Source organism: Salarias fasciatus, chromosome 19, assembly GCF_902148845.1.
Source record: "Salarias fasciatus chromosome 19, fSalaFa1.1, whole genome shotgun sequence".
Lineage (NCBI taxonomy): Eukaryota > Metazoa > Chordata > Actinopteri > Blenniiformes > Blenniidae > Salarias > Salarias fasciatus.
In genome coordinates, this window is record NC_043763.1 from 8,848,720 (window position 1) to 8,867,072 (window position 18,353).

General features: G+C 43.7%; 1 protein-coding gene across 2 annotated transcripts; it reads left to right on the forward strand.

Moving 5' to 3' along the window:
• Nucleotides 1-1,813: 1,813 nt before the first annotated feature.
• grm1b (glutamate receptor, metabotropic 1b) lies at nt 1,814-17,873 on the forward strand. Of its 2 annotated transcripts, none has more exons than XM_030117090.1 (8): nt 1,814-2,577; nt 5,848-6,097; nt 9,370-9,605; nt 12,991-13,237; nt 13,364-13,535; nt 13,669-13,795; nt 15,226-16,153; nt 16,963-17,873. In XM_030117090.1, exons 1-8 carry the CDS (start codon nt 1,863-1,865, stop codon nt 17,816-17,818), a joined length of 3,531 nt encoding a protein of 1,176 aa, XP_029972950.1. In that variant the 5' UTR covers nt 1,814-1,862; the 3' UTR covers nt 17,819-17,873. The 2 variants fall into 2 exon arrangements, with proteins under 2 accessions (XP_029972950.1, XP_029972951.1); XM_030117091.1 differs by having other exon boundaries at nt 16,998-17,196.
• Nucleotides 17,874-18,353: the final 480 nt, after the last annotated feature.

The following is an 18,353-nucleotide window of genomic DNA, read 5'->3' on the forward strand; positions in this document are numbered from 1 at the left end:
TCTGCTTTTCATTCCTCATGTAAACATCGCTCGATAACGCGTGGATCATAATTTAAAGCCCCTGGCTCCAGTCTATTTGTTTTCTTGGTTATTTCTTTGTCATTTAAAGTGCATTTTTTAAGTTGTATTTTCTATGTGTGGAATAAAGTCCAGAAACAAAACGTTCATTCATTAATTGATTAAAAAGAATTAAAATAAAAACATAAATAAATATGAAATACCATGTATGGCATCGTTCAGTTTTTCCAAGTTAGTTTGTTACCCAACGATTTTCGTTTTGGAAAAAAGTTTGGGGTTATACATGTAGTACGAAATAACCGCCACTTGGAGGCAGCAAAGTCTTCTCCTTTTTTCGGGGCTGCTGCAGCTGTGAAATAAAAGTGCATCACATCTGTCGGAGCCAGACACGACCCAGGAAACATCATGTATGTAAAGTTTGACAGTCCCTTTTTAGTCTACATGCAGAGTATGATCAACCCCAAAACTTCACTTTAACTTGATATAAATGTGTTGGTTTTTCACGTCATTAAGTCTGTGTTAAAAATTCTATTTTTTTTTTTTTTTATGAATCACCTCCACATTTCTCCTTCAAATTGCCACAGATCGATGCTTCACCGTCTTTTCCGGACGTGTATGTATCGTGAGTCCAAATCAGGGACACTGCAGTGAGAGTAACCTGCTTTCAAGATGCAGTGAGGAAGAGGAGAATATGGGGGCATCTCATCATCAGTGCAGAGAGAGAGAGAGAGAGAGAGAGAGAGAGAGAGAGAGAGAGAGAGAGAGAGAGAGAGAGAGAGAGAGAGAGAGAGAGAGAGAGAGAGAGAGAGAGAGAGAGAGAGAGAGTCCCACTGTGTTTTGTCGGTTAAAGAGTCGGAGTCCAGTCTGGATGCTTCAGAGGAGACTCATTCCCACCATGTCCCGAGCTGCCTCCTGCAGGTAGGTTAAGTCATCTCATACGGGGAAGGAAATATGATGCTTTGCAGACACCCTCCCCCCAAAACATGCGACTGCCCTCCTTAAACTACTTGAATATTCAGTCGCTGCTGTCAATTAGGATTAGCTCTCAGTAATTAGGATGCATGTGCATGCCAGTGACGATCCTCAGTGTTTTTGTCCTGTGAATGACTCCGGTGTTTAGCTCCAAGGGATGTGGATGCGGAGTCAGCAGGCAGACGGTGAGGAAAAGGTTCAGGTGGAGCGGATATTTGGTTTGTACGTGATGTTAGAGAGGTAAAAGTTGAAGAAACAGTAGCAGGTTGAAAAATAGAAAGAGCCACAACTATGTCGATGGGAGCTGTCCATGGTGCTGAAAGTTGAAAAGGATCGTCCAGTACTGAAATCACGCCTCATTCCAACACTAAACATATAAAACCTTTAAAGCTTAACATTTTTTGGTCCAACATGTATCCAGTTTTTAGTGTGTATTTTGCAGTTTGAATGTTTATATTTGAAAAAATGATCCTTGATTCAAGAAAAGGGAGGGGAAACAAGCCTCCTTCAGTTATTTCAGACACTCGAACTGTCCCTGATTTACTGAAACGAACATATGCATGTGAAGTAACTGTTACATATCAAAATTCACGTTTACACTGCTTTTATTTTCTTTTTTTAATTTGTTTAAATTGAGTCACAAAAAGCTTAGAGATAGATGCATGCATTCACCCATCCATGTTTAAAATTAAGTGCACAAGACAATGCATTTTATCTTTGATAACACATTGGCAGAGTTAAATTGTTTCTACATGTTTCTCCACAGGTTTGTGCTCAAACGGAAGGTGCTGACTTAATGTTACCCAAAAAGGCTTGATGGGCTTCCGCTGTGACCAAGTGGACATGTTTCTTCCCTCAGCACCTGCAGCACAATGTTCAATATGATTCACCTGACAGTGATAAGCATTTTGTATTTGCCCGTTTTGGTGTTTGAGGCGTTTGTTTTGTCCAAAGGGAAGTATGAGAGGTCGGCGATGCCCACCTCTGCCTCCCGCCTCGTGGCGAGGATGGACGGGGACATTATAATCGGCGCCCTGTTCTCTGTCCACCATCAGCCGTCAGCTGAGAAGGTGGCAGAGAGGAAATGCGGGGAGGTCCGCGAGCAGTACGGCATCCAGAGAGTGGAGGCCATGTTCCACACCTTGGATCGGATTAACTCGGATCCAAACCTGCTACCCAACATCTCCCTGGGCTGTGAGATCAGGGACTCCTGCTGGCATTCGTCCGTGGCTCTGGAGCAGAGCATCGAGTTCATCCGCGACTCACTCATCTCCATCCGGGACGACAGCGAAGGCTCTCGGTGGTGCATCGAGGGGTCCCCCTCCAGTCAGCCACCGCCCACCAAGAAGCCCATCGCGGGGGTCATCGGGCCCGGCTCCAGCTCGGTTGCGATTCAAGTCCAGAACCTTCTGCAGCTGTTCAACATCCCACAGATTGCCTACTCTGCCACCAGCATTGACCTCAGTGACAAGACTCTGTTCAAGTACTTCCTCAGGGTTGTGCCGTCAGACACTCTTCAGGCCCGAGCCCTGCTGGACATAGTCAAGCGGTACAACTGGACCTATGTTTCTGCAGTTCACACGGAAGGTAGGAGTCCTCTAGTAGAAAATATTTGCTTCTCCAAATGAAAAAAAACTGCTGTATTCTGTACATTGATGACTGCTGTCCACACATAACCCTGTCAACGCTTCAGCAGCTTTCCTTCAGTGGAACAATATGGCCCCAACGATAGCTGCAGCCTTGATGCTCACAGATCCACCTCACAAATGATCAGAATGAGTGGCGATCAGTTCAGTTAGTTGTAAATAACAGTTCAAATTGCCTCTCTTTATTCATGCGACTTGACTTGAAGAAAGCTTGAGGTCAGCACCCTCTGCTGATAATTTATCTTTTTTTAGTATCGCTCGAGCCTCTTGAGCCAAAATTGAGAGAAGGAGGTCCAATCCAGCCTGGAGAGGGTATTGCTGCAGAGGATAAAAAGCACAAAGAAGACAATAACTGCAAATTGAACATTGGGAAAAAAATAGCTTCTATTTGTGACTTTTTTAGGGGATCACACTGCTTGATGAGATTAGTACACATATACAATACTGAAATTCAGAACTGAGAAGCCAAGATGCTGCAGTCAAAGCCGGCTCACTTTTTGATAACTATATTACATGAGGATAATATCCTGCTGAAATGTTTCCTGCTTCAAAATAGGCAGGCATTAGCCAGCAATCATTCTGATATATAGAGGATATTTCAGATTGTTCTTTTTAAAAATGAAATTTCCGGCCAGAAATGATATGTTTTGTGAAAGAAAATGCATTAAATGTGAGGACCTGCAGAATATAATCATAAATCTTTGCACTCAAACAGAGGAAAACTTGCAGATGTCTCTTTCAACTCAACTGGGATCAAACCGCTGTGCGTGGCGTCTGAACTAAAATGGGTTTGACACTCCTGAACTAGACACCGGTACATCACCCTTGAGACAATTTTACTGCATTTCCTTATGCCCCAGCTGAACTGTCTGCTGCCTTTTTCTGTAGTAAGCAGAGGATAGTTCAGCCAAGGGGCAGCAGCTACTACAGGACAGCATCACAGAGAGCTGTTCATGCTCATCAGAAATGACAGGTGTAGTAGAAACGCACTTGCTTCTGCAGTAAATCAGCAAAACTACAATTCTCTGATTTATTTATTTTGTGCCGATTCAACCAATGCATCACTCGGTATAAAGCATTTAAAGCCTTTATTATTTTAATATAATACAATACAACACTACAATAGTGTTTCTTTCCATTTGAGGAGCGAGTACATCACAATTCTTCAGAATATCTCCCCTTGTACTTCTTCAGTGTGGGAATATTGCACATTCTCCATGTATCATGTTAGATTTCTGCACATTGGCGATGCTTGGTGTGGGGATATTGATCATATTTCATGTTTTGTGCGGGGATTTTGCACATTGTAGGTGTTTTGTGTGGGAACATTGTGCATTGTCCATTGATTATGTGGCATTATTACACATATTGCACATTGTTGTTGGTTGTTTTGGAGGTATTATGGATTTTCCATGTATGGTCTTAGAATATTCACAGTACATAACACATATAGCACAGTATATGGTGTTGGGATTGCACATTCTCCTCCTTTGGTGCATTGCTGCATTTTTTAAAAATACGTTTTAATCATCCCAATCTAAAAGGTATAATGCTTTACACAACATGTTTTTACATTTCTTTCCATTCCATTTCTTTCATCTTCTTTGACTCTTTTTAATAGTTTGTGTTTAACCCTGGAAATAGTTCATTTCCATATACCAGGTTTTCATTAATTGTGATTTCTTTTCCCTTTAGAAACTTGGATTCATTTATTTGAAAGGTGCTTCAGTTACACAGCACGTTTTTCCTTCATTTTGCTCCCTCTCTTTTATAATGAACTTCATATAGTTCATCTTCATCGTTGACTGGGTTTTAGAAAATAGTGCTTTTTTCTCCCTGTGCACAGAACAAGCCTAAATCAATTTATTCATAAGGTACTAGATCCAAAAGGTAAACACATAAACTGAGTTGCATCTGATCTGGATCTTCTTTTATTACCTGTCCAGCTTTTCTGTCAACATGTTGTTCTGTAACGCGATTCCTGTTACATGCCTTATTAGGAAAATGAGGCTTTTGTACATTTTCTCAAAAAAGCTTCCATAATATTAACTGATAAAACTGACAGAACCTTTTTCAAGCTGGTGAAGCACAAATAAATCTGAATAATTGAAATTCTTCCCACAGGTTGGATTTAAACGGGATGCCTCAAACAGCTGCTTTTGGAAATCTGTCATCTGTTTTTTTATTTGTCTCGTAAGCATGAAATACCAAATGATGGCACATTTGAGATGAGTTGATAAAAATCCAATCAGTAGCTTGGCTCCCTTCCCTCTTCGGTGATGAGGAACTCTTATTTTGTTAAAATTTAAAGTACCACAGACATTAGAGCTGGCTGATTGAGTGGACAGTAACCTAAATGTGACAAAACTTGCGTTAGCTGCCGCCGTCGAGGTCAGCGTCACCCTGTTTGCTCCAGTTGCACTGCTCTGATTCCATAAAAAGAAGTTTGGAGACATACTGACATAATACAGCTTGACATTTAAACAGTTTGGCCTACTCTAGTCAGGGTGATCGAGGACACAAATGCAGACAGAGTTAAAAAAAAAAAAAAAAAAACTTTAATGAAGCCGACATGGCCAAATGGTGCTCAAAAATGCAACAAAGCAAGGCTGGAGACACAAGTGGGTATAGCAGGGACTGAGATAAGCAGCATTTTCAGGGCAAGAGGCCTGAAACTCGGGACCAGGAACAATTCCAGCCTGCAGCAGCATGAACGCAGATTTATATGCACACATTATATGAGAGAGAAACTGAAATGCTATTTAATACACACACCGAGGATTGGGAGCCAGTACTAAAACTATAGGGGTATTAGGGTGAGACTGCATAAAACAGGAAATTGAATAGATCTGACATGAAACACAAACCAGAAATCAAATAGAGAAAAAACAAAACTAGACTATGTAGAAAATCACAAAGGATCAAATGGAAAACAACATGAAAAGTCCTGCATCACCAGAACAATAGAAACAATGGAATCGTAGCTTAAAGAAACACTGGAAATCCAATACTAACAAGAAAAACAAAAACACTAAACAAGTGTAAATACAGATTACTAGTTCCAATCTACTCTGAAAACTTATTCATGTGATTTGTTCATAATAATTTGACAGTATTCTCTCAGTCTGTTTAGACTCGAGATAAGAAGCGTTGAACCTGTCCTTTCTCCGGTGAGTGATCCTCCTCTGACAGACGCTCCCGTCTCTCTCAGGTAACTACGGGGAGAGCGGGATGGAGGTGTTTAAGGAGCTCGCCTCGCAGGACGGCCTCTGCATCGCCCATTCAGACAAGATCTACAGCAACGCCGGGGAGAAGCACTTCGACAGGCTGCTGAGGAAGCTGCGCGAGCGTCTGCCCAAAGCCAGAGTGGTTGTCTGCTTCTGTGAAGGCATGACAGTCCGAGGGCTGCTCATGGCCATGAGACGGCTCGGAGTAGCCGGAGAGTTCGTCCTAATTGGCAGGTTTGTTAGAGAATGCTTTCCCACGGGGCTTTTCACTTTTGTCTGATTGTTTTTCTGCTTTTCTTTTTCGGTTGAAAAGTTTTCAGACCATAATAATGAAAAAGGTTTTCTTCTCTTTCCCCAAAAAGCAGATTTTTAGTGTTGGTTCAGAGGAGATTTTAATGGCTGTGAAACTCAGTCGGCTCATTAATGATACAAAAAGAAATAGAGAAAACTCTCTGTAGCACAGTCTGTGTGTGTCCTGTGTGCATCACTGGCTTTAAATCCAGAAGTGGAAAGAGCATCTGCAATCTGGCACATTGCTGCTACAGTACTATTATTACATTTCATGATTATAAGCTTTTTAAATTGCTCCAGGATGATGAGGAAGACACACTCAATTCATCCAACAAGTCATATTTCTCCCAATTCCCTGAAGACACCAAACCCCAGATTGGTGGTTGAGCACCTTGCAGTCACTGCAGAATGTGGGTGTATGTATGAATGGGTGAATATTACTGCGTTCTAAATCACCACAAGAAAGCTGAAACACTTTTCGTGTGAAATCTATTTACCACCACCAGTAAGTCAAATCATCAGGGAGAACCTTCTTGATTTGTATTTTTGTTTTCCAGACTTTAAAAAGCCATTAAAAGTGGTGAAACACTGTGTAGCGACGAGGTTAAATCTTACAGTTTCCCAGCATTTGAACACAAAGTGAAGACTTTGAAATGCAAAACAGGACAGGATATTAAACAGAACGCCAACAAGCTCCACTTAATCGCTGTTTCTTTAAAGCAGGGCTGTTATTTCAGAGACACCGATGCTACATTTCATGCCACAGCATTTAGCCACACTGAAGACGGATGGCAATGCAAAGAAAAAGAAAAAGAGAAACTTCACATGGAGCAGAAATATTCTTCTTTTGCTACCGGGAGCAGAGTTCCACTGAAAGCAGGAGACGCTTTGAGTCAGGCTCAGTCATGAATAATGCATCCAGGCAGCGAGTTCTCCCGCTCGCTGTCAGATCACAGGCAGGATGGGCTAATATGGGACAGCACCTCCAGCATAAGCTGGGGAATGTGGAGTAGCGCACATCAAAGCTGCTATCAGCACCTACAGCAGACCCCCCCCCCCCCCCCCGCCGTCTTTGTTGGAGTCTCGGCTCACCTCTCGTCCTGTCGGGAGCCGTCACGGCAGCGGCGATTAAAAGCTTTCTTCATTAGGTTCATTAATGTTTTGGTTTTCTATTCACCAGGGCCGAACAGAAGTGAAATGAAATGACGAAACGTATGTTGGTAAAAATAGGACATTTCTAAAGCCTCAACTTCCGCTCACCCCTTTTACTCGCATTTGCACCGTAGTCTCAGCGGAAGATAAGGAGGGTGTGAGGTTCGTGGGGAAGAGTGTGTGTGCATGTGTGAGTAGCCTATGTATGTTTTCTGGGTCAAGGAGAACACTGAAAAAGGAAAATGTTTTTTAGAGCGATGCAGTAAAAGTGAAGCCACGCCGTGCCCGAGCAGCCCGAGGAGCCGGTCATCGGCCATCCGTCTTCTGCTGCGTGAAGAATGAAAGAGGCGGCTGTTCTCACACACACACACGGACACACACTGCAGATCCCACACCGCGCCAACAACAAGCAGCTCATTTGATCAGCTCTCGAGTGAACCGCCCAACGGTTTGGGAATGATAAAAGAAAATTTCACTTTAATGGCGCTCCGCTTCTCCAGTAGCTTTAAAAAAAGTCGCCCCGTTTCAAACTCAGTTTCACAGGAGCAGTTTTTCTTCTGTTTATATTACTGCCCAGATTTAAAGACTCACAAGCGACTGATCTCAGATCAGCGTTGTAGGCCTCTGCCGATGTTTACGTCATGGCTGTAGGCTGCTGGCGCTCGGAGGGAGTGTGATGCTGGGAAGCAGATGGCCAGGTACCGTCGATACTGTCACACTGGACAGTCACTGTCAGCTCGCTCTTGAAGCGCCGGCCAAGCCAAACGTGCTGCTGGCTCCGGCTTGTAAAGCGCAAACGTGGGTTGCAACCAGGGCAGGGGATATTTTTGTCCTGTGGGCAAATTTTCGATTTGTGAAATTTTCAGGTTGTTTAAGGGCAGCGGTCAGCAATTTGAGGAAAACTGAGGGAGCATCTCTGATTTGGAAATTTGAGCAGATTTATCGTAACACACAGCAGTGAAATTTATTTGTTAAACTGTAGAAGAATGTTAAAATCACAGTCTGTAATGTTTTGTATTATATTTAATTATTACACCATCATACAGTTTTGCAATGGAACTCTTCTTATTGAAGCATCCAGACTTATAATTCTGCTTTAAAATAACTCAACATGCATTTAGGACTCAGGCGACGGGAAGTTGCTTTCTCGGTTTTTCTATTAATGTGAATCCGGAGCGTCAAACCAACGCCCAGTTGTCTCTCACGGCTGGATCCGAAACAGACGCGATGGCAAACAGTGAAGTGTAAGAACTAAAAATACAGATTGTGATGAGCGTAGACACCAACAGAGCTGGCGTGTGTGTGTGTGTGTGTGTGTGTGTGTGTGTGTGTTGGGTGGGAGCTTGTTTGCACTGCTAACATCCTGTACTGAGGTTACTCATATGTTCTCGACAACCCATTTTCTCTTTTCCCTCTTTCATTAGGTTCAGTGAGCACTCCACATCGCTTAGAGAAGAGTCTGGAAATACTGCAATGGGCAAAATTTCATTTAGATTTGTTTGGCTGAACAGTGTTTGCTGAATGATTGTGAGCAGATTCGGAACTTTAATTTTCAGAAGTGTGACCTGACCACCAAATGTAGTTTAAGACTGGCTGTGCTGTCTAAATCCTGCTCCTGGGGGCCACAGTCCAGCACATTCTTAATGAACTCGTGCTTTAACCGGCCCGATTATAATGAGTGAATAATTACTGGACATTCTCCAGAGACTGGCGATGACACAGTAATTTGCTTCAGGTGTGACGGAGCAGAAAATCACGTCAAAGATGAAGGACTGGCGCTCCGCAGGGCCAGGATTACACAATACTGCGAAATAGCAAGAAATGATGATAATGTCTTTGATTCTTTTTCATTTTCTCATTGCCGGTTGCTCAGTTGCTCCATTTTACTCAGTTGCAGCAAAAATGTCTTATGCAGATGGCCTTGAATTACTTCTAACTGAACTGGAAAAAAAAAAACTTTTTCCTTTCCTTTTTATTTTCAGGTCGACTGTGCAACATGTAATTGTGTTCATGGTTCTATTTAAAGTGGAGTGGGTCTGATGGCCGTGTCTCCCTCCCTGCAGCGACGGCTGGGCTGACCGTGTGGAGGTGGTGGAGGGATATGAACAGGAGGCTCTGGGCGGCATCACCGTCAAGCTGCAGTCCGAGGAGGTCTCCTCCTTCGACGACTATTTCCTGAAGCTGCGGCTCGGCACCAACACCCGGAACCCGTGGTTCCCCGAGTTCTGGCAGCACCGGTTTCAGTGCCGCCTTCCTGGACACCCGCAGGAGAACGTGAACTATGCACGGAACTGCTCAGGTAGTCCAACAAGTCCGCCAAGCAGTTACGATGTTTTCAGTGTTTTCTGGTTTACACTTGGACACCAGGGTTAGCATCAGCTTGTCTTTCTGAACTGTTCTGATGTGTTCAGCACCCAGAGAAAGACGCCAAAAGGCCCTCACAAACTGGAACACACTCTTTAATTATGAATCAGACTGCCAGGGGGTAAACTTCTCTCCAAGTCAATCCAGTAACACATATTTTTTTCATATTGTTCATTTCTGTGACATGTGGCTTCACAGAGGATGATGAGCTAGGTAAATCTGATCTTTTTCATTTGCAAAGAGCCAGAATGTTCGTATTAGCTTTGATTTCTTGAAATAATGCTCAACAAGCATGTTTCCAAAACACTATTTATTCATACGACATCTTTGAATTTCTTTACAAAAGTAAAGCCTGTATATTTACGTTTTCAATCTTAAGTTTTGATCTTGATAAATGAGTCACTGCTTCAAGTGCTGATAGATTTTCAAAGAATTTGAAAATAATGTAAACTGAGCACATCAATAAACGTAAATATAAAAAGATGCATGCAGCAAATCAACTGAATCATTCATTACATATTTAGTTTACAGTGATCTAAATACTTCAGCTGTAGTTTTTGCCATTGCAGCTTTCCTTGATTTGAATTTATTTCATTTGTACATAACATTTTTTTTTTCTTTTGTCAATGCACAATGCATAGACCTCAAGCCTTCCTTCATTTTAATGAAACATCATGCTTTAATAGTCATTTAGAGGGTAATATCTGTTTTATATGTGGATATAATCTCATTGAGGCCCTTTAATATTTTTTTTTTTTTCCACCATTTTTTTTATTGTATTTACTTATTTTTTGGGGGGTGTAGAACTCCAAGATGGTGAGTATTGTTTTTTTCTGGATGGAAACATAATGCTGCTGTTTGGAAATATACATAGAGGTTGACTGATATTAAAGGTTCTATCAGGAGTTGCTGGTTGCAGTTATGTTACAGTCTCACTTAATCTCAGTTGACCTCTAATATATGAAGCTATTGGGCTCTTGGTAGAATTTTATCACAGTTCTTCACAGTTTGGTCAACTCTCCCATCTCTTAGTTTTGTCGTCTTCTCATGAAACAGCCCAATAACATTTGAGCGGGATGGTAAACCGGCTGGTCTGGCTTCAGCTGCATGCGGCCTCAGAAACGAGCGCCAGCAACGTATGTCCAGGCCCATGTTTCGCTCCACACGTCGACTCGTGTGGCACAGAGCAGCGGCGGGCGGCGCCGGGCGTGCGGCGGTCGCTCTGCGGCGTGCATGCTGACATGCTGACATCATTGCATCATGACTGAGGCTCACACGGCTCAGTGAGCGCGGCGAGCGCCGGAGCCAAGGAGCTGCTAAAGTAGGTCACCACCAGCAGCTCCCATCGGACGCTCGCCCAGCTGCTACCCAGCTGGATTTACCATGCGTGTGTGTGTTTGTGTGCAGAGACGTGGAGTTTCCCCATTTTAATGAACGCAACCTGACGCAAACACAGCAGCGGCACCAGATGATGCTCACAAAAGCTATGAGACGGTTAAATGCTGCTGGGTACAGCCTGCAGATCCTCTCTTCCTAAGAGATGCTGCAGATTAAAGGACAGTTTCACAATCGTGCAAGAAGTTGGCTCACAGAGAGGATACCGCTGCCATGCTTTCACGAACCAATCTCATGTTAACGGACAGGAGAATATCTACAGGAGTGACAGAATCATGGCGACTGTCCCTCTTGAGTTGAGAACATCAGCTACACCAGTGTGTTTATTTCACTCATCTTAAAAGGAAGAGACAAAAGAAATCACTGGAACTGGTCTTTTAGTTGAAGGCCACCAGCCACACACTCAACTCACGCACACCAACATCAAATGCACGTTTGAGGACTGTGACCGGAGAAAACCCATGAAGAACATGCAGAGAAAAGCTTTAGTGCAAACCACTGCACCGTGCAACTCGTCGGTGAAGCCTAAAAGCTGCTCTTAAATTATGTATGTAACATTTATTATCTTGTTCAGTCTGGTTAAACACCTGCTGCAGGAACCTTTCTAGAAAGCAAATCGAAATAATTACATGAAATTACATTACATTACCATTTTCATCATTCTGATCACTTAATATTTCATGATAAAAGGAAGTTTTTCCTTTCCACAATATCTTCTCCTTGCTGATGTAGATTTTTTGTTTTTTCTCTGGTAACGTGCCTTGAAATAACTGTGTTGTATTTAGTGCTATGTAAGTACATATAGCAGATATACATCAGGTTACATGAAAGGCGTGTTCAACACCTGTCAGTGTTTTACTATCAGCATTTGACTGCATGAGTACACGCAAAACAGTGTTTTAAAAAAATAAAATATATGGGATATTTATATTTATTGTTTAAATCAGAGTTTTTAAGACTTAGAAGACAAATTTTCAAAGATAACTCCAGGGATTTGCCCAATATATGGTAATTTATATTTCCCCCTATCAACGCATTTATTTGTCCCTTTTTAAAATTCAGAAGAATATAGTATGATAAACTACAAGAAGTGGACTAATGACATTGAGTAAATGGTCAATTTGAACTGTTAAAAATTCCAAAAGTTGTTTGAGCCTGCAAAATATTGAGTCGTTGAGCTTTTTTCATTTCGCAGCAGTTGCTAATAATTTGACAAAATATGAATTCAAATAAGAGAAGTGAACAATGTCCTTCTCAGCTCCAGTGGCTGCTGATACATGTACGTACCTGCTTCACAGTTTTTCCAGAAGATCGACTGGATGCATGCTGCTGCTCGCTGTAATAAACCTAAATTAACTCATTAACTCATTAACTCAATGCAGCTTCGAGAGGAAAACAAAAAGAAGCTTAATCTGCTTTGAGCTTGCTTTACACTGAAACGATCGGGTGTGTCTCATTCACTCGTGCTCTGTGTGCAGAAAAAAACAACATAAAAACAAAACAGCGGCTCCCGATGCACAAACATAACGAGTTTATTTCCCTGCTCGAGAAGGCAGTCTTTCAGGTTTGTTAGAGTTTTAGACCAACTCTAATTGAATCCTGACTCATGGAGGCAGGAATGAAAAGTCTTGCCATGGTAACGAGGCTTCTTTGAAGCCATTTTCTAAAGCTTCCAGTCCTTTTAAAGCGGTCTCCCACAGTGCCAGAGATGCATGTGGCTTGCTGCCTGCTTTGAGAGAATATACAGGAACTACAGGAACGCATATGTTAGCACCCCGTCACATGCATCATTTCTGCGAGAAGGATGTAAAGGACATGATCTGCTACTGCTTGCAACAAAGAAATCCCTCATAAGATCTGGTATTTTTTTTTCTTTTTTCTTTATCGTGGAGATGAATCCTCACCGTTGTCTCATGTGTGGGCAGGTTATGAAAGTCTGGAGGACAACTACGTCCAAGACAGCAAGATGGGCTTCGTCATCAACGCCATCTACGCCATGGCCCACGGGCTGCACGACATGCACTCCCACCTCTGCCCGGGCCACGTGGGGCTCTGCGACGCCATGAAGCCCATCGACGGCAGCCACCTGCTGGAGTTTCTTCTCCACACGTCCTTCACCGGCGTCTCCGGGGAGGACATCTGGTTCGACGAGAACGGCGATTCACCTGGAAGGTAACCCCGCCGGACACCGAGCGCTTATCAAAGATATTCTGGGGAGAATTTGTCTGTACCCTCAAAAATTAATTTAAAAAAAAAAAAAAAACAGCCAGTCAACTTGATCTCTCTACCGACCACCAGGTACGAGATTAAGAACTTCCACCGTGTGGAGTCCAGCGGTGTTTACGACTACATCAACATCGGCTCGTGGCACGAGGGCGTTCTGACGCTGGACGACGAGATGATCCAGATGAACCGCAGCGACATGGTCCGCTCTGTCTGCAGCGAGCCCTGCTCCAAAGGAGAGATCAAGGTGAAGCGCACGTCGCTTGCGCATTTCTATCTTTAATTTGACCATTTTTGCAATAATTGTTCGCTTATTTATACAGATAAGACACAGGCGTTCAAGGGAAACTATTCATTTGGTTGATGTGTTTTTCAACCAGGTGATAAGGAAAGGAGAGGTGAGCTGCTGCTGGATCTGCACCGCCTGCAAAGACAACGAGTTTGTCCAGGATGAGTTCACATGTAAAGCCTGTGAGCTGGGCTGGTGGCCGGATGAAGAGCTAGAAGGTACGGTTATCCATCTGAACCTCCTCTCTCTGAGGAGAACGCCTGTTGGACTTTCTTTCTTCCTTTTTTCCTTTGTTCATCATTTCCTTTGACCTTTACAGGGAATTAAACATACCTGGTCATAGCACAGCTGAGCGCCATATTTTCCAATCAGTCGTTTAGAAAAATGGAGGATGCAAATAACGTGTTTCCTTACCATTTCCCTTATTTGGATGTCAAGTAAAGCTAAATGTCTGCACTTAAAATAATCCCGATTGTGATTATTTCTAATCCACTGTGGTTGTTTACAGGGCCAAAAGGTCAAAATTGTGTCAAAGTAATTCATCATTCAGCAAGAGAAGTGTGTGACTGTAGCTTCAGATCAACAAAACACCTCTGAGTCAGCAAAAATTTAGCCAAAACAAAAAAAAATCCCTCATCAGATAAGAAGAGGCGATAATGCTGTTGTGCAGGTTTTTCATCTAAATTTAGATGAATTTATGTTGCTCCAGTGGCCACAGGCAGAGATCCTGTTGCATGATTGATGCCCCCGAAGATAAGTGCCGAAATTCCTGCTTTATAAGAGTCTGAGCAAAAAAAAAAAAAAAAGTTAAGTTCCTTCAAGGTCTTCATTGGCCTCCTCTCTCTACCTGTGCAGCTTGCAGCTTGCCCTGCGACGGTTTTTGTTGCTCTATTTGACGAACCTGTTCTGTCCTATTTTCCACTGCTTTCCCATGACACCTGAGAGCCATTCATCATCCTCACCGTTTCATCCGACAGCAGCCCTACTTCACTTACCACTCTTCTGGCCCACTTTTCAGAGGCCCTATGTGTTGTTCAAAGACAAGACGCTTTCCTAATAGGATCATTCGGCCTTCGTGCTGTTGCATTTTTTATTTTTCGTTCCAACCACAGGAAACCCGGAAACACCCAGAAGTGGTGAAATTTGGAAACAAAAAAGAAAAAAAAAAGAAAAAAGTTCTTGCACTTTTCTAAACCTCACTCTCTGACTGTTACCAAATTAATGAACAGAACACCACAAGTTGGATATCCAGAGTGTGTTCTCAGCATGACGCAGGAAGGAGATTTTATTTGGACCCGTGAAAAACACAGTTATTGCTTTGCCCTGCTGCACTGGTCTCCGTCTCTGCTGGCTGCAGTTCAGCCTGGCCATGGCTGAGTAGAAACTGGTTTATTTATAGTTGAGCTAAAAACCTACTTAGATGCTCACTGCATTTTTTTGTGTCTGTGTGTATATCTTTAATAATTCAATCAAGTACTGATATACAATAAGATCTAAGATCTCATACTGTTCTTTAGAAAACCGTATCTTATTGAGTTTCTTTTTGTTTAGAAGTAAAAGAAGCTGAAACTGAAATCATTAAACATTTAAAAGAAGCTTTTAGGATATTGTGACTGTGTTTTTATTCTCATGTTTTCCCCGCTTTTAGGCTGCGAGCCAATCCCTCTGCGCTACCTGGAGTGGAGCAATCCCGAGTCCATCATCCAGGTGGTCTTCTCCTGCATGGGCATACTGGTGACGTCCTTCGTTGCCTTGGTCTTTGTCCTATACCGAGACACGCCGGTGGTCAAGTCCTCCAGCCGGGAGCTCTGCTACATCATCCTGGCTGGGATCTTCCTGGGCTACCTGTGTCCCTTCACGCTCATTGCCAGGCCCACCGTGGCCTCCTGCTACCTCCAGAGGCTCCTGGTCGGACTCTCGGCCGCCATGTGCTACTCGGCCCTGGTGACCAAAACGAACCGCATCGCCCGCATCCTGGCAGGGAGCAAGAAGAAAATCTGCACCAGGAAGCCCAGGTTCATGAGCGCTTGGGCTCAGGTGGTCATCGCCTCCATCCTCATCAGCGCCCAGCTCACGCTGGAAATCACCCTCATCATCATGGAGCCGCCCGAACCCATCAAGTCCTACCCCAGCATCAGGGAAGTCTACCTGATCTGCAACACCAGTAACCTCGGCGTTGTGGCGCCGCTGGGCTACAACGGTCTGCTCATCATGAGCTGCACCTATTACGCCTTCAAGACCCGCAACGTCCCCGCCAACTTCAACGAAGCCAAGTACATCGCCTTCACCATGTACACCACCTGCATCATCTGGCTGGCGTTCGTGCCGATCTACTTCGGCAGCAACTACAAGATCATCACCACGTCCTTCTCCGTGAGCCTCAGCGTGACCGTCGCTCTGGGCTGCATGTTCACGCCCAAGATGTACATAATCATCGCCAAGCCGGAGCGGAACGTCCGCAGCGCGTTCACCACCTCCGACGCTGTGCGCATGCACGTCGGCGACGGCAAGATCGCCTGCCGAAGCAACAGCCTGCTCAGCATGTTCAAGAGGAAGAAAAACACTGGGAACGGCAGGTAGGTTGGTTAATTGGGTCTGAGAGAGCCGCTCCTGAGGCACCTCAGGGATGCTGGTTTTACTGTAATTCCCTCTCTTTGGGGATTTTTTTATGTCTTACTGTACTTACTTTCAGAGGAGCACCTGTTGTAAAGTGTGACGGATATAGGTCAGTACCCAATTCATACAGCCGCTTCAGCCCTTTGAACTGTTGGTAAAGTTAAAACGAGCATCTCTGCGTGCTGAGGGATGAAAAGTTAGATCATGAATACAGAATACAAGATTCTTTCAGGGTGTCAGCCAATAAGAACCCATTAACAATTAGCAACAGAAAACAGCCAAGAGCTGCCTTCTTTTGTTCCAAATCTCCAGAAAAGTAGTTCAGTGGGAATGTAATGGTATGTATGCATAAAATGTTATTTCTATTTGAGAGAAGGCACCCGCGATTGCATAAAAGTCTGCCCAAAAAAGACCCACACTCTTTTCTCCACTTCACATTTACAGATAATAAACCATTTTAGGGTGTGTGCTTTGCGAAAACTGTTTTTAACCATCCTGAATCCAGAAAACATGGGACATAAAGGAAGTCTTCCAGAAAGGGAAGTCTTATGGTCACGAATTACACAAAGACTTTGTAGCTTGTTGTTATTGGCTGATGTGAAGTTGACCTAAAGATGTAAAACAAATTACAGTGACAATTAAATGCAATCTGGATAAAACTGTCCCAGTAATTTCTGGAATTGGGGTTGTAAAAGAACCAGAAATGTTGTTTTTGTGTCCACCTTTGTTGGTCCCAGTGCAGTAACAGCCGTTTTTATTTTGTTCATAGTTCTAATGGAAAGTCTGTGTCATGGTCTGAACCAGGTGCAAGACATCCTCCCAAAGGGGATCATGTGTGGCACAGACTGTCAGTGCATGTGAAGAGACAGGAAGCAGGTTCCAATCAGATGGCTGTCATCAAACCCTTAACTAGTACCTACCAAAACACGGGCCTGGAGTTCTCCGACCTCAGCACTAAGACTCTGTACAACGTGGCTGAGGAGGATGAGAGTGAACCTGTCAGATATAACTCTCCGGCCACTCCCCCCATGATGCCGCACGGGCAAATGCCTCCCTGTGGCCTGACGAAAGATGTGCCGCTGTATTCCCCCGAGTCGCTTCTGCACAATAGTATCATCCCCCAACGTGCCGTCATGGCCGTCCGACAGGAGGAGGCGGCGCTGAGCACGTTCGGCGGTCACATCCCCCAGCTCCGAGATTTGATTAGCATGCCCGAGGCTGTGAGCGGCGGCATGCCGGTGTACCACCAGGCTCACCGGATCCAGCAGGACCCCGTCCTGCCCGCGCACCTCCATCCGTTCGACGTGGAGCCGGCCTCCCCTCTGCAGGAGGAAATGGAGAACGAGCGGTTCGGCCTTCTCCATGGCTACATGTGCAACAACGTCCAGATCCACGAGGAAGAGGAGGAGGAGGAGGAGGAGGAAGAGGACTTTGTTGCGGCCAAAGTAGAAATGGAGGAATCTCTGGCTCTGATGCCTCCCTCCCCTTTCCGTGATTGCGCCGGACCTCCAGTGAGCCCCTTTCCCAACTCGCCGGTGTCCGAGTCCATTCTGTGCACGCCACCGAACGTGACCTACGCCTCTGTGATCTTCAGAGACTACAAGCAGAGCTCCTCAACGTTGTGAGGGCACGCTCCCAGTCTATGTTTTCAGCTCGACTATGTTTCCACGTGTGAAATGACTTGTGCTGTATATGATGGGATATGCTGTAAGGGGGAAAAAAAAAATCATCATGCGGTCCAACAAGCTGTTTTTCACTCTATAACGTCATAGATTTTACAAATATAAGGACAGGAGTCAGTGTGCCACGTTTTATTCTTCCATACATTGTAAGCAGTAGTGAAAGAGTATCCTTATTAAAAACATAATGTATATTTCAAACTTAAGCTTTAAGGATAAAATAAGTACTGCTCAAGCAAGATGGATAACTAAGCTTATCTATGTATGTACATTTATGACTTAATGTTATATTTACATATATATATAAAAGTGAGGTAACATTCAGATGAGATGATTTTTAAACAGGGTGACTTAACGTTGAATTTGTTTTTTAGTAATGCAAAAAAATGGACTTTAACAATATACTAAGACATGATATTTTATGGTAGACATTTTTGTTCTGTTCATCAAGCACAATAGAGAATTTGTAAGCAGCAGTTTG